At 35.8% G+C, this 18,818-nt stretch overlaps 1 protein-coding gene across 1 annotated transcript in view; it reads left to right on the forward strand.

Annotated features, from left to right (window-relative positions):
* Window positions 1–18,818, forward strand: part of MICU2 (mitochondrial calcium uptake 2) — a 139,260-nt gene that overhangs the window by 80,816 nt on the left and 39,626 nt on the right. The window contains exons 3-6 of the mRNA XM_004435255.3: window positions 691–722; window positions 828–903; window positions 8,397–8,444; window positions 10,103–10,185. Of these exons, the coding sequence (XP_004435312.1) occupies window positions 691–722; window positions 828–903; window positions 8,397–8,444; window positions 10,103–10,185 (239 nt within the window). The remainder of the gene's footprint in view (window positions 1–690; window positions 723–827; window positions 904–8,396; window positions 8,445–10,102; window positions 10,186–18,818) is intronic.

Below are 18,818 nucleotides of genomic sequence, written 5' to 3' on the forward strand. Positions count from 1 at the left end.
TAAGAAACAAACAAAACATTTTTCAGTATTGTTCTAGATGTGTAAAATGACTTGAGGCTATCATCAAAATAAGTCTCAACAAAAGAAGCGATGTGATTGCTTTAGAATTATAATCGATAAGAGGAAAATGATATAAGGAGTAAAGAAGATGGCTGAAAACCTGAAAGAATTTTAAATCTCTATCTAAAAGGAAATTATTAAAAGTAACATCACTTTAGAATGAACAGTCATGTTGGCTAGCCCTTTAAATTTGACTGTAAGCTTAAGAGAACTGTTGAGGGTTCAGAAAGGTAACTTTCTAAAACATGAATGTGTTTTTCTTAAATCAATGAAAGCAAAAAGAGACAGACTTTAATAATCATGAAGAAAGAAACCATTTGGCAAGAATTTATTTATGATGTAGATAACCAAGATCAGTCAAAGATGGTTGTAAGATTTCGTATGTCTGGAGTGAGGTGAGTGAAATTGAAACTAGGTCTTACAAAGAACTACAATACAATGTCTTTGTGTTTAGACAGAATTCTCTGGCTCGTAGCTTTGGTTTAATGATATTAGCTAAAATTGCCAGACATTTATTGTTTTATAAGTATTTAGTTGTTTGTTTTGTCTTTTAAATGATTTTCTTTCTTAATGGAAGTTGAATTTTCCCAAGGAATATGGGTAATAAATAATGTTTCTTCTTTTCTGTAGGTAAAACTTCAGTCAAGAAGCTGACAAAAAAGGTAAGCAATGTGTGTGGGGAGGCTTGCTTTCTTTATTTATTTTTTGTAAGATGGAAAATAACTTTTATAAGTTAAATTGAAAGATTTTAATATGTGTATTCAAAGGATATCGAAGATGTACTGGCAGGAATCCAAAAAGCTGGTTGTGGATCAACGTTTTTTAGAGACCTTGGTGATAAAGGTAATTTTGATTTGTTGTTAAATTTCTACTTGTGTACTTTATTTAACCAAAATATTATTAAGGAATTAAGTTATGAGGTTTACAACTATATATTAGAAAATATACAGTAAACGATTGTGAACTTGTATATCTTTACCGTATTATTTAATAGATGTTTTAAACCTGCTTGTTATCAGATCCAGTGAAGATATTTTATATTCTCAGCTTACATGATCTCAATATTTGATGCTATTATGTACTCTCACCTCAAAACAGTCCCTTCTTTTGGCTTGTATGACCCTATCCTTTCTTGTGTTTTCTTACCATCCTAGTTGTTTCTTTTCTGTCTCCTTTGGTGAAATTCAACCAGAATCACCTAAACTGGGAAAATCAAACATGATGTCATTCTAATGGGAGTGAGTTTGAAGGAAGGGATTGACTAGTCAATCCTGAAAGAGCAATGAGAAATTCTGTATCTCATAGGAGATAATAAGGTTTAACAGCAAGATTTAACAAACTTTGAAGAAAGTAGGAGGCTACCTGGCAAATGAAGGACGATATTTTTGAGGCCTAAAGTATGATGTGGGAGTTGAGATTTCAAAGAGCAGTAAGCAAACATTCATTTTCTTGGTATGAAGAAGATAGCAAGTAGTGGTAGAGCTTATTTAAAACAGATTAATGGAAGCCTTGAAAGCAACTGTGAGATTTGAAGGAAGGTAGAAAGTTATTTCTAGTTTCCAAAACTGTGTTTAGTTAACAGTCTTAATTCTTAATATGGGATGGGGTGGGGGGAGCCTATAGGTTTTCTTTATTCTTTTCTTGAAATTGAGAATACTGACACATATATATCTCTATTGCTGTCTCTGTCTCTATATCTATATCTTTCTAACTCTCAACGAGATAACCTCGTCAGCCTACTCACACATTTTCCTCACTGGATAGTTCTCTTTCCCTGTTCTTTACGTGGCCAGAAGACTGTTTATATTCTCAGAATGAACAGGGGCATTATACATTTCCGAGATTCCTTGAAGAATGAAAAGCCAGTATTTCTGAATGATTGGGGAAAAGGCCCTTGTGATGGACTATTCAAAAAATTAAACAGAAAATGGAAACAGCAGAAAGTTTGATTTTGTTCCTTTGAGCAAAGTCCCTGAGGATATTAATAGGAGAAATAGAGGAAAGAAGATGATTAGCAAGAAAGAGGCTTTCAAGAGGAACTAGAAAGAGTAAATGACTGCGGGGATAGATAATAGAGATAGCATGCATTTCAAAGTCAGAGAGAAAAGAATAAAAAATGTGTACTGGGCAGCTGCAGGAGGAAAATTAACTTCCTACCATTCACACAGGACTGTATAAAAAGAACAGCCTTCATTAGTAAAGGACTGGTAGGGAAATCAGGACTTAAAGACATGACTTATTGGTGACAAGAAAATTAGGCCAACTGACAGGGAAATGAGGCAGAACAACAGAGTTGCATAATTATGAAGAGTTAGAAGTACCATGCAAGGGCAGAGTAGGAACTACGACTGTCTCACCATTTCTCCAGATGCTGGCTTTCCTGTACTTGCTTTTATTCCACTCTGATTGGGATCTCAGCCCTGACCCTTCACATTCTCCATCCCTCCAACACATCTGCTTTACCACAGCCTGGGAGAAGAGTGTCCCTATGTTGGTAAGGCTTCACAGGCTGAATATATGGAGCTTCACAATTTCTATGTATCCTGGAGTTTATAAGCTTCTTTAAAGCCTACTTCATCTGTAAAATAGAGAGCATTCTGTCTGTTTCCAGGCTTATAGTGGGAAAACGTATGTAAAGCTTCTGGCACAGTGCCCTGAGATCAAGTGTCAATAAAAGATCTCATTTTATAATTATCAGGCAAATCCATGTGCCACAAGTTCTCTTGGAGTCTCTGAAACCACATTATCCTAGTTCTCTTTGTACTTCTCTTTCCATCATTGGCTTCTCTTCCTCTGCCTGCCCATTAAACATTGGTGCTTCCTACGATTCTGTCCTTCACTTCCTGCTCTTCTCCTTCAGCCTCTTTGGTTTTTGAAACCATGTATACTAATGACTTTCAGCTCTCTTCCAGTGTCTCCAGCCCAGGCTACTCTCCTAAGCTTCAGGCTTTTCTATACAAACCAGCTGCCAGACACCTGCTTATGCATCTCTCAATTGCCTTGAATTCATCATATCCTAAACTGAACTCATCATCTTTCTCCTAAACCAACTCCTCCTTTATTCTCGGTCTCATTTGGTAGTAATACTTGTCATCCAGCTCTTCGAAACCCACTAAATATCTTTGAACCCTTTCTCTCTTTGCCCCTCCCATCCTCAAAATGCAATCAAACACAAAGTCTGTCTAATTTTTCCTCCTAAGTATTTATTGAATTCATCCTCTCTTCTCCCTATCTCTAAAGAACTTTGAAGAAACAGACCAAGAAAAAATCTTGAGGATAGACTTAACAGCAGTTATTTTTCAGTTGTTCTCTGAAATATATGAGTTGAAATGTACATTTTCAACTTAAAGAAAAAAACACTAATGTAAATATTTTATAGGAAAAATTCAACGAATATACTTTTCTTCAGATATACTCCTTTGTTGATATCAATGAAGTAAGAACTATCAAAATTTATACTGTATCATAACTAGCAAAAGATACTGTATTCTTGAAATAAAATTCACCCACCATGCATTATTATAAAGAAAAGTAGATTGTTATAATTATTATGCATTTTTTAAAAACTGAGCAGAATTCTCAATATAATACCATCCTCAAGGATGTACTGAATGTAAATTATAAGATATGTTCTAAGATATAAATATATTCTTATGATAGATGTGGTAATTTTTCTTTGGGGAACAGAGTTCTTAAAATTGCATTCAGTAGCAAGTCATATTTTAAAGTAGTTCCAAATTTTAAATATTTTTAGAGAAGCATAGTAACTAACAGACTTTAATCATCTCTTCTAGTGGTCCTTAAGAATTCTTCAACAAATTTTTAAATATAAATTATTGAAAATACTTCTGTATTAGACATGCGATTTTGAAACATTACCATTTAACAGCATTTATTTTACAATGAAATGTAACAAATATATATTAAACTTTTCTCCTATAAATATGCTGAGGTGTCAGTTTTCTTTAAAAGCGTTTTCAAAGGGCAGATGCCAAAATGCTGTTGTAGAATTATATTGTTTATAATCTATCTTGAGAGTGTAGGGTGCTATTTTTACATTTTCTCAACTTTGTGTTTATTCAAGCTTTTTATTTGTCAGTATTTCAAAGGAAGACTCCAGAATTTTATTTTTGAAAAAGTTCCCCTTGTGTAAAGGACGTGTACCTGTGTGTAGAGGAGAGAAAAGTGAGGTCTTCGTTTGGCACCAAGCCCAGTTCAGTCTAGCAGTTTGGCCATTTTTTCACATTGTCATATTCCTTTGAAAATTAGAAAAAAGCTATTCACTTTTTGAGGCTGCCAAGTGGTGAAATACTTTGATCTTTCAACTAACATTAGAGCACTTCTCTCAGGTATGAGATATGACAAAACACATTTAATTTATTCCCCCTTCATATAAACACTGAATATTTTTAAGAAAAAATATCTGAAGACTTAACTGTAGGCTTTTTTTATTAAAGAGAAGTACACCTGCTCTAAAATAAAAAGAACAAGAAAGTTGGTCATGCAAAAAAATGTAAGTCATTAAAAACATTTAAAAAATATACCTAAAGTTATTTATAGATAAAACATTGAACTACCGAGATCTAAGTTCCTTACTTGCCTTGCTCTGAACAGTTTTTGTCCCTGAGTCTCTGCTTTATTTGATTGGGAGCTATTAGGGTGTGTTCTTCCTTCATTGAAGGATAAGTACGTATCCACTGCCAGGACCCTCTCCAAGCCTTTATTATTTTTTTTTTTAATTTTAATTTTATTTATTTATTTTTTCCCCCAAAGCCCCAGTAGATAATTGTATGTCATAGTTGCACATCCTTCTAGTTGTTGTATGTGGGACGTGGCCTCAGCATGGCCGGAGAAGCGGTGTGTCAGTGCGCGCCCAGGATCCGAACCCCGGGCCGCCAGCAGCGGAGCACGCTTACTTAACCGCTAAGCCACGGGGCCAGCCCTCCAAGCCTTTATTCCTCATTTCTGTACTACCATGGTAGCTTTATTTCCCATTGCTTCTTCCACATGAATATTATTTCAGACAGATCATCACTTTTCAGTTTTCATATTCAGCTTCATCTATCTGATATGACTTTCTCACTTATATCACACCACCTTAAAATTTTTACCCATCATTCAAAGACCATTTTTGAAATTACTTCTTGTATGACATCTCTGACCATCTAAACTCTGAAAATGATTTCACATTTTTCTAGAGTCCTGTAACTCCTATTATCAATATCTCTCAGTGGTATTTAGCATTTTCTATAAACATTTACATTTTGGCTTCCTGGTGGAAGTATACAGCACCATCTATTAAGAATTATAGCCAAAAATGAAACTTAAATCTGAGCAGAGCTCTGGATCTAAGTACCAGTTTGTAGAAAATATAGAAGTTAGAGGAACATGTGAAATGACACCAAGAAGATACAATCAGCAAAATTTTCTAGACTATGAGAAACTTTACAAGACAAATGACCAGGCTTCTTCAACAATTAAGTTGAAAGGGTGGGAAAAAAGACAAGGGAGAACCTATAGATCAAAAGAGATTTAAGGCACAAGGAACAAAAGAAAAATTAAAAACTTTTGTGAATCAAAGTACACTATCAAGAGAGTGAAAAGGCAAGTCATAGGATGGGAGAAAATATTTGCAAATCATGTATTGGGGGTTAATATCCAGAATACATAAAGAACTCCTACAACTCAACAACAAGAAAACCCAAACAACCCAATTTAAAAATGGGCAGAGGACTGGAATAGACATTTCTCTGAAGAAGATATACAGATGGCTCATTCATACATGACAAGATGCTCAACTTTACTAATCATGGGAAGTGCAAGTCAAAACCACAGTGAGGGGCCGGCCTGGTGGCATAGTGGTTGGGTTCGCATGCTCCGCTTTGGCGGCTGGGTTCACGGGTTCAGATCCCGGGCATGGACCTGCGCACCACTCATCAAGCCATGCTGTGGTGGCATCCCACATATAAAATAGAGGAAGGTGGGTACAGGTGTTAGCTCAGGGCCAATCTTCCTCAGCAAAAAGAGGAAGATTGGCAACGGATGTTAGTTCATGGCCAATCTCCCTCACCAAAAAAAAAAAACACAATGAGATACCACTTCACATCCATTATTATCAAAGGAAAAAAAAAAACAAAATAACAAGTGTTGGCAAGGATATGGAGAAATTGTAACCCTTGTGCATTGCTGGGGGGAATGTAAAATGGTACAGCCAGTGTGGAAAATGGTATGGTGGTTCCTCAAAAAATTAAACATAGAATGACCATGTGATCCAGCAATTCCATTTCTGCATATGTACCCAAAAGAGTTAAAAGCAGGGACTCAAACAGATATTTGTACACCAATGTTTGTAGTAGCATTAATCACAATAGCCAAAAGGTGGAATCAACCCAGATGTCCATCAGCAGATGAATGGATAAACAAAATGTGGTATATGCATGTAATGGAATATTATTCAGCCTTAAAAAGGAGTGGAATTCTAATAACATGCTACAACATGGATGAACCTTGAAGACATTCTGCTGAGTGAAGTAAGACAGTCACAGAAGGGCAAATATTGTATGATTCCACTTATATGAGATACCTCAAGTAGACAATTCAGAGACAGAAAGTAGAATAGAGGTTACTGGGGGCCTCGGGCAGAAGAGAATGGGAAGTTGGTATTTAATGGGTATGGGGTTTCAGTTTGTGATGAAGAAAATGTTCTGATAATGGTTGCAAAACAATGTGAATATTCTTAATGCCACTGAACTGTACATTTAAAAATGGCTAGAATGGTAAAGTTTATGTTATGTATGTTTTACCACAAAAAAAAAAAAAGAACTCGAGACCTATCAACCAAGTGCAATGCAAGGACCTTTGAATTTGAGCACACATAAAATTTTTTCTGAAATAGGGATGTTTGTAACACTGATTTGAATTTGATGATATTAAGGAGTTACTGATAATTTTTTAAGTGTGGTAAATGTATTTGGGAGGAGGGAACAGTTCTTTTAGAGAGATAGGCTGAATTTTCTACTATGAAATGATATGCTATATGGGATTTGTCTCAAAATAATCCAGTGGGAGGTGGGGGGAAGGGAGTGAGAAGAGGTACAGATAAACCAAGACCTGCCATGAGTTGATAATTACTGAAGCTGATATATATAATTATCTATCATATTATTCTCTCTACTTTTGTATATGATTGGAGTTCTCCATGATAAAGTTTTTTTTAATTGTGTGTTTTGCTATTATACCAAGCTTATGATCCAGAGGGAAAATTTTTTTTAGCTTATCAGGAAGCTGTAATTTGTAAGATGTTATTGCTGTATTTATTATGATTCTTTTCAGTGCAAGCACGTAAAACTTGACAGTCTGTACTTGAGCAAACAAGGAAGTTTATTTAATGGCCAGACATAGAGCTAGCTTCAAGCCCAGCTTAATCCAGGGCTCAAACATCACCAGTATTCATCTTTCAGGCCTGCCAATTAAAGATGGACTCCATTTTCAGGCTCTAAACACTGGATCTCTGGAAGTTCCAGGCACTGTCTCGTGGGCTCACACTCCTCTAAGTGAGACAGTCTCATATCATCAAAGCCCGGCGGGAGGGGGGGCGGGATGAATAATCCAGCATTCTCAGCAGAAATCCTGCAGTACCATTGAGCAGAAGTTGCACTCTGAGTGGCCTGGCCTAGGTCGTGGCCCACCCCTGAACCAGTCCCTGCAGCCAGACTAATGCAACCTGCTCATTAGCGTGGGTCAGCTACCTGCCCATCCCTGCACCAATTCTGCAGGAATACAGTGATTGGCTTAGGCCAGTCAGCATCTACCTCCAAAGATGAAGATGGGTTGTACTACCCAAACTGCATGTTAGAGAATAAGGAAGGAATGATTTTTCAAAGGGAAATCAAGTAACTGCTACAAAGATTTAATTATTTCATTTTAAATAATATAGTTTGATCTTTGGTATATCCAGATCTGTGTTGTTCTACTGAATTTATAAATTTCCTTGACTTGAGATGTTATTAATAGTAAGATTTGAGTAGAAATTACGTGAAGTGCCATGCAAATAAAACCTTTAGCGGATACTTTTTATTTGCTAGCCAGCATCCATCCATTCCCCCTCCTTACTAGTAATAGTAACCTGATGAAACATAGTATCTTCTTTTTTTATTTTTTAAGTAGTAGTACTGTACTTAACTATTATAAAAGTTTTCCATTGTACCAAAGAGCAGTAATTTAAAGTAAAAATGTGTCTGTTTTTAATTAGGTGAAGTTTCCGTATAGTATATATATATGATTACTTCTAAACCATCTAAAACTTATTTCTGATGTTTTTATTTTATCTCTTTCAGGGTTAATTTCGTATCCTGAGTATCTTTTCTTGCTTACAATCCTCACTAGTAAGTATCCTACAGTTTTTTCTCAACCATCATGTGGAATTCTCTATTCTTACCAGACAGGGTTTTGGAAGCGTGGTATTTGTGTCTTTATTATTAAAAATATTATTGGTACCTTAGTTTCTTTTTTTTTTTTTTTTTAAGATTTTATTTATTTATTTTTTCCCCCCAAAGCCCCAGTAGATAGTTGTGTGTCATAGCTGCACATCCTTCTAGTTGCTGTATGTGGGACGCGGCCTCAGCATGGCTGGAGAAGCGGCGCGTCGGTGCGAGCCCGGGATCCGAACCCGGGTCGCCAGCAGTGGAGCGCGCTCACTTAACCACTAAGCCACGGGGCCGGCCCGCTACCTTAGTTTCTAAATCTACAAAATGATACTGTTGGATTAGATTACCCCTTTAGGTCTCTTCTACCTCCTTTGCACTATGGCTCTCCAAACTTAATAGAAGGCTGGTTGAACAGAAAAATCAGACTTAGCTTTCACTTAGGAATATTAAAAAACCCTCATCTGACATTCTACAAAATTCCTGACCAGTACTCTTCAAACTGTCAAGGTCATGAAAATCAAAGAGGGGCTGGCCCCATGGTGTAGTGGTTAAGTGTGAGCGCTCCACTGCTGGCAGTCTGGGTTTGGATCCTGGGAGCACACCAGTGCACCACTTGTCAGGCCATGCTGTGGCGGTGTCCCATATAAAGTAGAGGAAGATGGGCACAGATGTTAGCCCAGGGCCAGTCTTCCTCAGCAGAAAAAAAAAGAAAGAAAGAAAAGAAAATCAAGGAAAGATTGAGAAACTTTTACAGCTTAGAGGATACTAAGGAGACATAACAACTAAATGAAACCTAGTTCTTGTATTTGATTCTAGAATAGAAAAAACAGCATTAATGGAAAGACATGAAATCCAAATAAAGTCTGTAGTTTAGTTTAAAATGCTATGCCAGTGTTAATTTCTTAGTTTTGATAAAGGCTCTGTGGTTATATAAGAAGCTGACATTTGGGCCGGCCCCGTGGCTTAGCGGTTGAGTGCGCACGTGCACTCCACTGCTGGCAGCCCGGGTTTGGATCCCAGGTGCACACCGACGCACCGCTTCTCCAGCCATGCTGAGGCCGCGTCCCACGTACAGCAACTAGAAGGATGTGCAGCTATGACATACAACTATCTACTAGGGCTTTGGGGGAAAAATAAATAAATAAGTAAAATTAAATAAAATTAAAGAAACTGACATTAGAGGAAGCTGGGTGAAGGGTATAGGAGAACTCACTATAATATCTTTACAACATTTCTAGAAGTCTCAAATTATTTCAAAATAAAAAGTCTTTTAAAAACCCCTACTCTGAGAAAGGGAAATAAAAGTAATAATCAATGTGAAAATAGTCAAGGTACTATAAGAATATAGGAAAGACCCTAGTAGAGCTAAAGAAATAAATAAAGTTCTCAAATTAATTTTGCTTTGAAGGACAGAACACTTAATAGCAGAACAGCGTACCTATGGAAACATATCAGCCTTTGAAAACTGTTATCAGTAGAGATCATTTTTTTCTCTGTTTAGGCACTTACTCATATAGTTTCTGGTGGCTTATTTCAAATTTGAAGATCTATAGATCTGCAAATAATTTGCATTTCACCAACATTTAAATAATTGTTCATTTTTCACTTGATTGCAGAACCCCATACTGGGTTTCATGTTGCTTTTAAAATGCTGGATGCAGATGGTGATGAGATGGTTGAGAAAAAGGAATTTTTTAAGGTAAGTAGATTCTGGTTATTTTTAATTTATCATAAAGCACTTGGATGTTTGTGTGATAATCTTACATTTCCATAAAAATCAAAATTATATCCACTGCTTACATATGAAATGTCAAGCAATCATTTATACATTCAAAAATATTAAATTTTCTGTAATACGAGCTTGAGGAAACCATTAAGGAATAGAGCATAAGATTCCAAAAGGGGAAATGAGCTTAAGCATCTACATTTTTTTACATCCCCCCCCCCACCCAAAAAAAAGGAATAAGAAAAATAAAAACTTAAGCCTTCATAAAGAATAGGGGAAAAAATGAAAAACCACAGTAGATATAAATCGGTGCAAATTTTCCAGAAATTTGCTAAGCTAATATTTGAAAAGCTGAAGATATGTTTAAATAATATTTCCTAAGACATAACTCGAGGACATCCAACCAGTAAATTTCACTCCTTTCCAAGAAAGTTGATGGTAATATTAAAAAATAACCTCAGTGCACATAAACTGTTGGCTATGTGCCAGTTAAGAGTTAAATGTTTTTAACCTATTAGAGTGCTTAATGGAAAAAAAAAAAGTATGTCAGTTCTAGTCATCTATTTTTTTTCTTCCAATCTCTAGTGTACTGGGAAAACAGACAACAAAACTTGTTAAAATTATGTATAAAATATAGAGTACTGTCTAGTAAAGTAGCTAATCTGTCTGGTACTGTCTAGTAAAGTAGCTAATAGCCACATGTGGCTGTTGAGCCCTTGAAATGTGGCTTATGACTGAGACACATGAGTTTTTTTAATTTTAATTAATTTAAAATTTAAATTTAAAAACTGACATTCACTATTGGAAAATTTTTAAGTATGTTTGAAACAACTTGGTTATGTGAATCTACTTTTTCAATTGTAAATTTTATGAAATCTAAATACAGATCAAGTATTTCCAGTGAAATGTAACATCTGAATCCGGATGTCCTGTAAGTGTAAAATACACACTGAATTTTGAAGAAAAAAGAAAGGAATGTAAAATATCTCAATTTTTATATTTACTACACAATGAAGTAATAATTTGGGGATATTAATTAATTTCACCTGTTTCTTTACATCTTTGCTGCATTTTTAAGAAACTGAAACTGGAAACTGCAGATGATAAGTTATAGGTATACTTAAGCAAGAAAAATAACAAGTAATTCCAATCAGTTGCTCCACTCCAAAGAAAAGGCCTTGGTTCTAAAATGGATGTGTATTTAAGTTAATTAAAGTGTTTGTTGTGTAGATATCTTTATTTTTTAAAATGATTCTCCACTTTGACGGACTTTTTAAATTAACTAAACAACTACTGATACTGGCCATATCAGATTAAGATATCTTCTACTGCAGATCTTCCTCAACTTACAATTGGGTTATGTCCCAGTAAACCCATCATAAATTGAAAATATCGTTAAGTCAAAAATGCGTTTAATACACCTAACCTACCGAACATCCTAGCTTAGCCTAGCTACCAAAACTTGCTCAGAACACTTACATTAGCCCACAGTTGGGCAAAATTATCTAACACCAAGCCTATTTTATAAGAAAGTGTTGACTATCTCATGTGATTTATTGAATACTCTACTGAAAGTGAAAAACAGAATGGTTGTCAGGGTAAAAAAGATTTTAAGTGTATCGGTTGTTTACCGACGTGATCACAGGGCTGACTGGGAGCTGCAGCAGCCACTGCCCAGCATCACGAGAAAGTATCATATTGCATGTCGCTAGCCCAGGAAAAGATCAAAATTCAAAGTACAGTTTCTACTGAATATGTATCGCTTTCATACCTTCGTAAAGTCAAAAAATCATAAGTCGGGGACCAGCTGTACACATAAAGCTAAAATGCTGAGATTTCCATCTGCTACTTTACTGCCCACTCACATAGATGTTCCTGTCATTTACCTTAGTTTCCCCCATATGCTTAGATTTATACACTCTACACCCTCTTCCAGATAATTTCTAAAGATGTGAAATATTTATAAACCTAACTTTGTCGGATCCCACATTTTTATAAATTTATTCTCTATTTAGAACCTTTTTTGCTCTGCCCTTTGCTTCTAGTCTTTGAGATAGTTTCTTCTATATAAAACCAAATATTTTAGTAATTAAATTTGCAAAGCTTGTGGCATGGAACCTTGTCAAAGGGATTTACTGGGGTATGACTTATATACAATAAAATGCACCTCTTTAAAGTATACAGTTTGATGACTTTGGACAAATTTATGCACTCACATCACTACCATCCCAATCAAGATCTAAACTATTTCTAGCACTCCAGAAAGTTCCCTCATAAGTCTTTGCAGTCAGTTCCTCACTCCCTCCTAGCCTCAAACAACCAATGATCTGCTTTCTTTTAGTATAGATGTGTTCCTCTTCTAGAGTTTCATATAAATCGATCATACGGTATATACTCTTTCTGTTTCACTCAGATTCATCCATTGTATTTATCAGTAGTTTGCTCCTTTTTATTGCTGAGTAGTATTCTGTTGTATGGATATGATTTGTTTATCTAGTCACTTGTTGATGAACATTTTGGTTGTTTCCATTTGGGAGCTATTATGAATAAAGCTGCTATGAATATTCATATACAGGTCTTTGGGTGAGAATATATTTTCTTTAACTAAATACATAGGAGTGGAATTACTAGGTCATATGCTAAATATATGTTAAGAAGCTGCCAGTTTTGTTTTCCAAAATGTGTGTACCATTTTACATTCCCACCAGCAGTGTAAGAGAGTTCCGATTGCTTCACATCTCAAAGGCTTTTTTAAAAAAGTTATAAATTACAGTAGACTCCCTTATCCACAGTTTCACTTTGCGAGGTTTCAGTTACCCAAGGTCAACTGCGATCTGAATATATTGAATGGGAAATTCCAGAAATGAACAATTCATAAGTTTTAAGTTGTGCACCGTTCTGAGTAGCATGATGAAATCTCGAGCCATTCTACTCCATCCCACCTGGAACGTGAATCATCCCTTTGTCCAGGGTTCCACACTATTCACGCTCCCCACCTGTTACTGGCTTAGTAGCTGTCTCGGTTATCAGATGGACTGTCGCAGTATCACAGTGCTTGTGTTCAAGTAACCCTGATTTTACTTAATAATGGCCCCAAAGCACGAGAGCAGTGATGCTGGCTATTCGGGTATGCCAAAGAGAAGCCATAAGGTGCTTCCTTAAAGTGAAAAAGTCAAAGTTCTTGACTTAATAAGGAAAGAAAAAAAATGGTATGCTGAGATTGCTGATATCTACAGTAACTTTTGTTACAGTATATTGTTATAATTGTTCTATTTTATTATTAGTTATTGTTAATCTCTTATTGTGCCAAATTTATAAATTAAACTTTATCATAGGTATGTATGTATAGGAAAAAACATAGTATATATAGGGTTTGGTACTATCCATAGTTTCAGGCATCCACTAGGGGTCTTGGACCATATCTCCCGAGGATAAAAGGGTCTACTGTAGTTATTTACTTATGTACTCATTAATTCATCAATGATTTTTCTAAGTATAGTCATGTGCCACGTAACAATGTTTCGGTCAGTGACAGACTGCATATACCACGGTGGTCCCATAAGATTAGTACCATATAGCCTAGGTGTCTAGTAGGCTATACCATCTAGGTTTGTCTAAGTACATTCTATGATGGTCACACAATGACAAAATCACCTGACGTATTTCTCAGAATGTATCCCCATCGTTAAGTGATACATGATAGGAGTTAGTATGAGTGCTAAGCATTGTGCTGTGTATTTATCTTTTTACTTTTTTAATGTGGCTGCTAAAAAAGTTTAAAATCACTTATGTGGCTCTATTTGTATTGGACAGCACTGCTTTAGAATATACAAGACTATAGATTCTGAGAAAATTCCATGTATATTTTATTGCATGCCCCTTTTGACAATTGTTTCAAATGCTAAAAAAGATTTTTCTTACTCCTGGGTTTGCAGCTTAAGTAAGAAAGCTGGAAGATTCCAGGGATTGAAGTTGCCTGAAATATACCTCTAGACATATGAGGTTTCACTGTACTATTCAGAAGAACAGGTAGTAATCTTATAGAGTTCATTTTCTTAAAGTGTTAAAAGTTAAATATAATAGAAAACTATGGAGAAAACTATACTACTTAACTGCTTAAAGAATAATTGAAATGTTTCATGTATTCAATATACGTTATATATAAGAGAAACAGGTTTAAAAAAAAATTTCTTTCATTAAGAAGTCAATGTGAACAAAATTAGCAAATCTGCTTGTTCCCAAAGCAGCAGTGTGGGTAAAGTTTAGCATTATAGAGCAACTGGTTTATGAAAGCAGCCTAGAATTCCACCAAGTTTAAGGTACTTGTAAATAGACAAAATGGAAAGAACCAAGGATTTTCAGATATCATAGCTCTTACTCAAAAAAATACTCAAAAACCAAGGAAGAAAGGAAATACTAGATAGTCATTATAAATTTATCTTTGAATTCAATTCCGTTCAGGCTAAAGAAAATAGAAATAACAATATTGTTCTGTGTGGCATGAACAGTGATTAAATAAGCATTACTAGTGGTCCCTTGGGGAAATAAACTTTATAAAATATAGACCACTGTAAAAACACTGTTGCTGTTGTGTGGCATAGCTGAAATGTGAAGAGACACCTAAGAAGTGGAATTCCCTAATGGGAACTGTACACTGCTGTCAGGAGAAACCAGCAGGCAGTGGTTACTGGAGATAATTGCATTTCACTATTCCAGAATTCATCTCTGGCCACAGTATGAAAGATGAATTAAAAGAGGAGAGATTGGAGGCTCCTTAGGCTGTTACAATAGTCCAGTTTACAACTGTGAGTGAAAAGTAGGAAAACAATCACAAGATATTATGGCATAGGCTCTGTAGAACCTGGCTTCCAGTTGGATTAGAGAAATAAGGGGAAAGAAGAAATCAGTGGTCATTTCTTTTTCCAGCTAGCCTGACTAGGAATATTGATAGTACTAATTGATGAAAAAGAAAAGAAGACTATTTCTTATTAAGGATTGCTTATGTCCAACATATATGTTATTGAATCTTTACAGCAACCTACAAAATAAGTGGTAGTGTCCCCATTTTAAAGATGAGAAAAATTGATGTGCAGTCAATATTGCAGCCTTGATTTGATTCCAAGTCCATCCATTTCTAGAGCCTGTTCTTTCCTCAGCCTGCCTCTTTTGAAGAATTCAAAGGAAGAGTGAGTTGAAAAAGATCTTAACTCTGAGCTTGGAAATGTTGAGCTTGATAAACTGACAGAACATCCCTGCAGGGATAAACAAGTATAGCAAGCAACTGTCTGGAGATCAAGAATGTAGTCTGGATTTGGAAGCATCCTGATAGAAGTGATCGTTAAGTCATGAGAGTATATGACCTCAAGGGGAGAGAATAGAGAGTGAAGAGGAACAAGACAAGAGCCTTGGTAAACAGCTTCAGTTAAGAGATCAAGCTGAGGTTGAGAAGCCAAAGAAGAAAATTGAGAAGGAGCAGAGTAGCAAGCAGAGTACCAGAGAAGTAAGAAGGAAGCCCCAGAGAGTGTAGGGTAATGGAATCTCTGGAAGAAAAAAGTAATGATGAGGGAGTGTTTAATATCAAACTCTTTAAAAAGTGGTCAAGTAGGATAGAGACTGAGTGGAGAGCCCCTTAAATTATGTAGACGTGGGGAACCGTTACAGAAGCAGTTTCAAAAGAGTGATGGGGGCTGGCCCTGTGGCTTAGCGGTTAAGTGCGCGCGCTCCGCTACTGGCGGCCCGGGTTCGGATCCGGGCACACACCGACGCACTGCTTGTCCGGCCATGCTGAGGCCGCGTCCCACATACAGCAACTAGAGGGATGTGCAGCTATGATGTACAACTATCTACGGGGGCTTTGGGGAGAAAAGGGGAAAAAAAGGAGGAGGATTGGTAATAGATGTTAGCTCAGGGCCCGTCTTCCTCAGCAAAAAGAGGAGGATTGGCATGGATGTTAGCTCAGGGCTGATCTTCCTCACAAAAAAAAAAAAAAAAGAGTGATAGGGACCAATGCCACAAAGCAAAAGGCTAAAGAGGAGTGAATAGGAAATGCAAAACTGATGGCAGTAGATAAAAATTATTCCTCTGAGATGTTCGATGATTAAAGAAGGAAATTAATTTGAGATTAGTTTAAGGAAGAAAATATATTTGTCTGCACAAGTAGGACCTGAAATACAGGTGTCATGAGTCACAAGGTACCATTACACTCCAGCTACCTCAGTCTACCTCAGGTATAAGAAAAGGATATATTTAAGATTGTTATTATTGTTCAAGTAGAGGTTAATAATTCTGTTAGGTTAATTAAGCTGTTAGAGTTTGCACGTGCCATAATTCCCTCAGACCTGGATGAACTTTCTGCTTTTATTCCTGGGAGTCACAAGGCATAGGGAGCCAAATCTTAGAAGTACTGTACTTGCTCTACATATATCCCTAGATAGTAAAGTGGGAAGTAATTTTATAAAGTGGACATGATAGAGCCCCTGGTAGTATCACTGCCATACTTACCAGGACAAAAGTTTTGATGCACTGTAGTAATGTTTGGTGGTAACTCAAGGCTGAATGACAAAGCCTGTAGATAAAGGAGACGCTGAACATGAGATGAAAAAAGGCAATAGAGGACATGTTGTTGTTTTTCCCTTTTTCTTCTTCAGGTCTCTTCTCACAGTGAAACATAAAGCCTCCTACTGCGCAGTCTCTTTTACTGTTTATATGGCCTCTACGCCTGAAATTGTTGACCATACCTACTTTAAAAGTTTTTCAAATACTGTTTTTTAACATAATAGTTTAACATGCTGAATTTATGGAACACTTTCTGAATACTGCAATTCTTTCCTTGAAAACAAGAAAAAGAATATGTCAGGATATGTCACTGATTTTTTTTAACTTCAAGCTTATAAAGGTCAACCCTCTAAGCCTCTAAAAAGTTCTTTGTGCAGATCTTAGAAATAAAACACTAAACTTGATAACCCGTGGAGCATGATACAGTATGTTGATTAAAAATAACAACAAAGAGGAGAAGAAACTACGTTTACATTAATTATTTGAGTAATTATTTCACGTCCGTGGTCATTGTATTGGGAAACCTAAGTATGTAGCATCTTATCTTTGAAATTTTGCTGAAGGAACCAAATGGTTCTTTTCAGATCAGAAAAGCGTATTTTAAAGGCAGGGGGTTTTTTGGTTTTTTTTTTTTATTAGCTTATCTGAATGTTTCCCCAGTAAGTTTTATTTATTGCTCTTCCTACCATAACTGCTAGAAAAGTAATGAGAATTACTTTAATATCCAAAAGATATATATAGCAAAGTGATTTGAACAGCAAATGCAAAAGTAATGATGAAATTATATAAAGGCTTATGAAAATGTCCTAAAAGATAAAAGTTTATTACTTTTCTGTTCCGTGGTACATTCATGTTTTATTAATATCCAGATCTAGAAACTGCAATGGTAAAGGTATTGCTTACTTCTTCATCCCAAGAACAAGTAAAATAGCAACTATCTGTAGAAGCTGTTGTCTGTCAGATAGTAATAAACAATAGCAGCAATGATCAAAGCCAGTAATAGTTAATCCACTTAATCTTTACCTTTATAATCCACTTAATCTTTACCTTTATAGATGGCACATCTGCTTATTTGGGATAAGTGCCAGGGTTTTAGTGCAGTTTCTTCAAACAATAGATTAATGACAAGTCTATTAACTAGTATAAATTTCTCCTTAGGTGGTCCTTTTATTTCACATTGCTTTCATGCTGGTAGAAAGACTGTGCTCTTAATATAGTAGTGTGATAATTTTATCATGTAGAGTATACCTGCTAGAGTTATTATTAAATAAATATGAAAGCCTTCATTAGAATTTATTCTTCTTGATTTGGGAATAGTGTTCTTGTTCCAGGATTTAAACTGTCATGATCCTGAAAGCAAAAATAAGTTAAATCAACCTTATATACTTTTCTTCATTTTCAACCTGAAGTTGAAAATATGTATGAATATAAATTTAAATAGTCAATTTGGCAGTACTTTTTTAGAAATTCAAAACTTGTATTTGGTGACTGTGTCGTCCTGCTTCTTTCACCACTTATGTATAATCTCTTTATCTTCTTTCTGTTTCTAACAAAGGACCGCTATTTCCACTAGAAACTGCTCTTCCTTCTGCATAGTGTTCTTTCCTCATTCCTTTGGTAGCTTTTAACCATTCAGATCTCAGCCCAAATGTCATGTCCTCAAAGGGAACTACCCAGAATAAGCCTAACAGTAGCCCCTCCCAGCAGTCTCTGAATCCTGTTACCCTACTTTATTTTACTTTATTCTAGTCGTAGCACTTGACATTATTCAAAAGTCTCTTATTTGTTCACTTGTTTGTTATCTCTAGCCCATTGTAGTATAAGTTTAATAAGAACAAGGACATTATCTGTCCATAACCGCTAATCCCAACACTTAGAACAGCACTTTGATCACGTAATAAGAACTTAGTACTTTGCTGTCATAAATCAGCGTCATGTACAGCCGTTTTAGAAGTATCTTAGTAGACCAAAGAGACCTTTTCATATAAGAAAATACCTGGGTACAAAATGTTTATGATCTTTCAAATGGAACTATTTCTCTAGAACTAAAT

This window comes from Ceratotherium simum, chromosome 10 (genome assembly GCF_057802395.1).
Source record: "Ceratotherium simum simum isolate JZ-2026a chromosome 10, ASM5780239v1, whole genome shotgun sequence".
Classification (NCBI taxonomy): domain Eukaryota; kingdom Metazoa; phylum Chordata; class Mammalia; order Perissodactyla; family Rhinocerotidae; genus Ceratotherium; species Ceratotherium simum.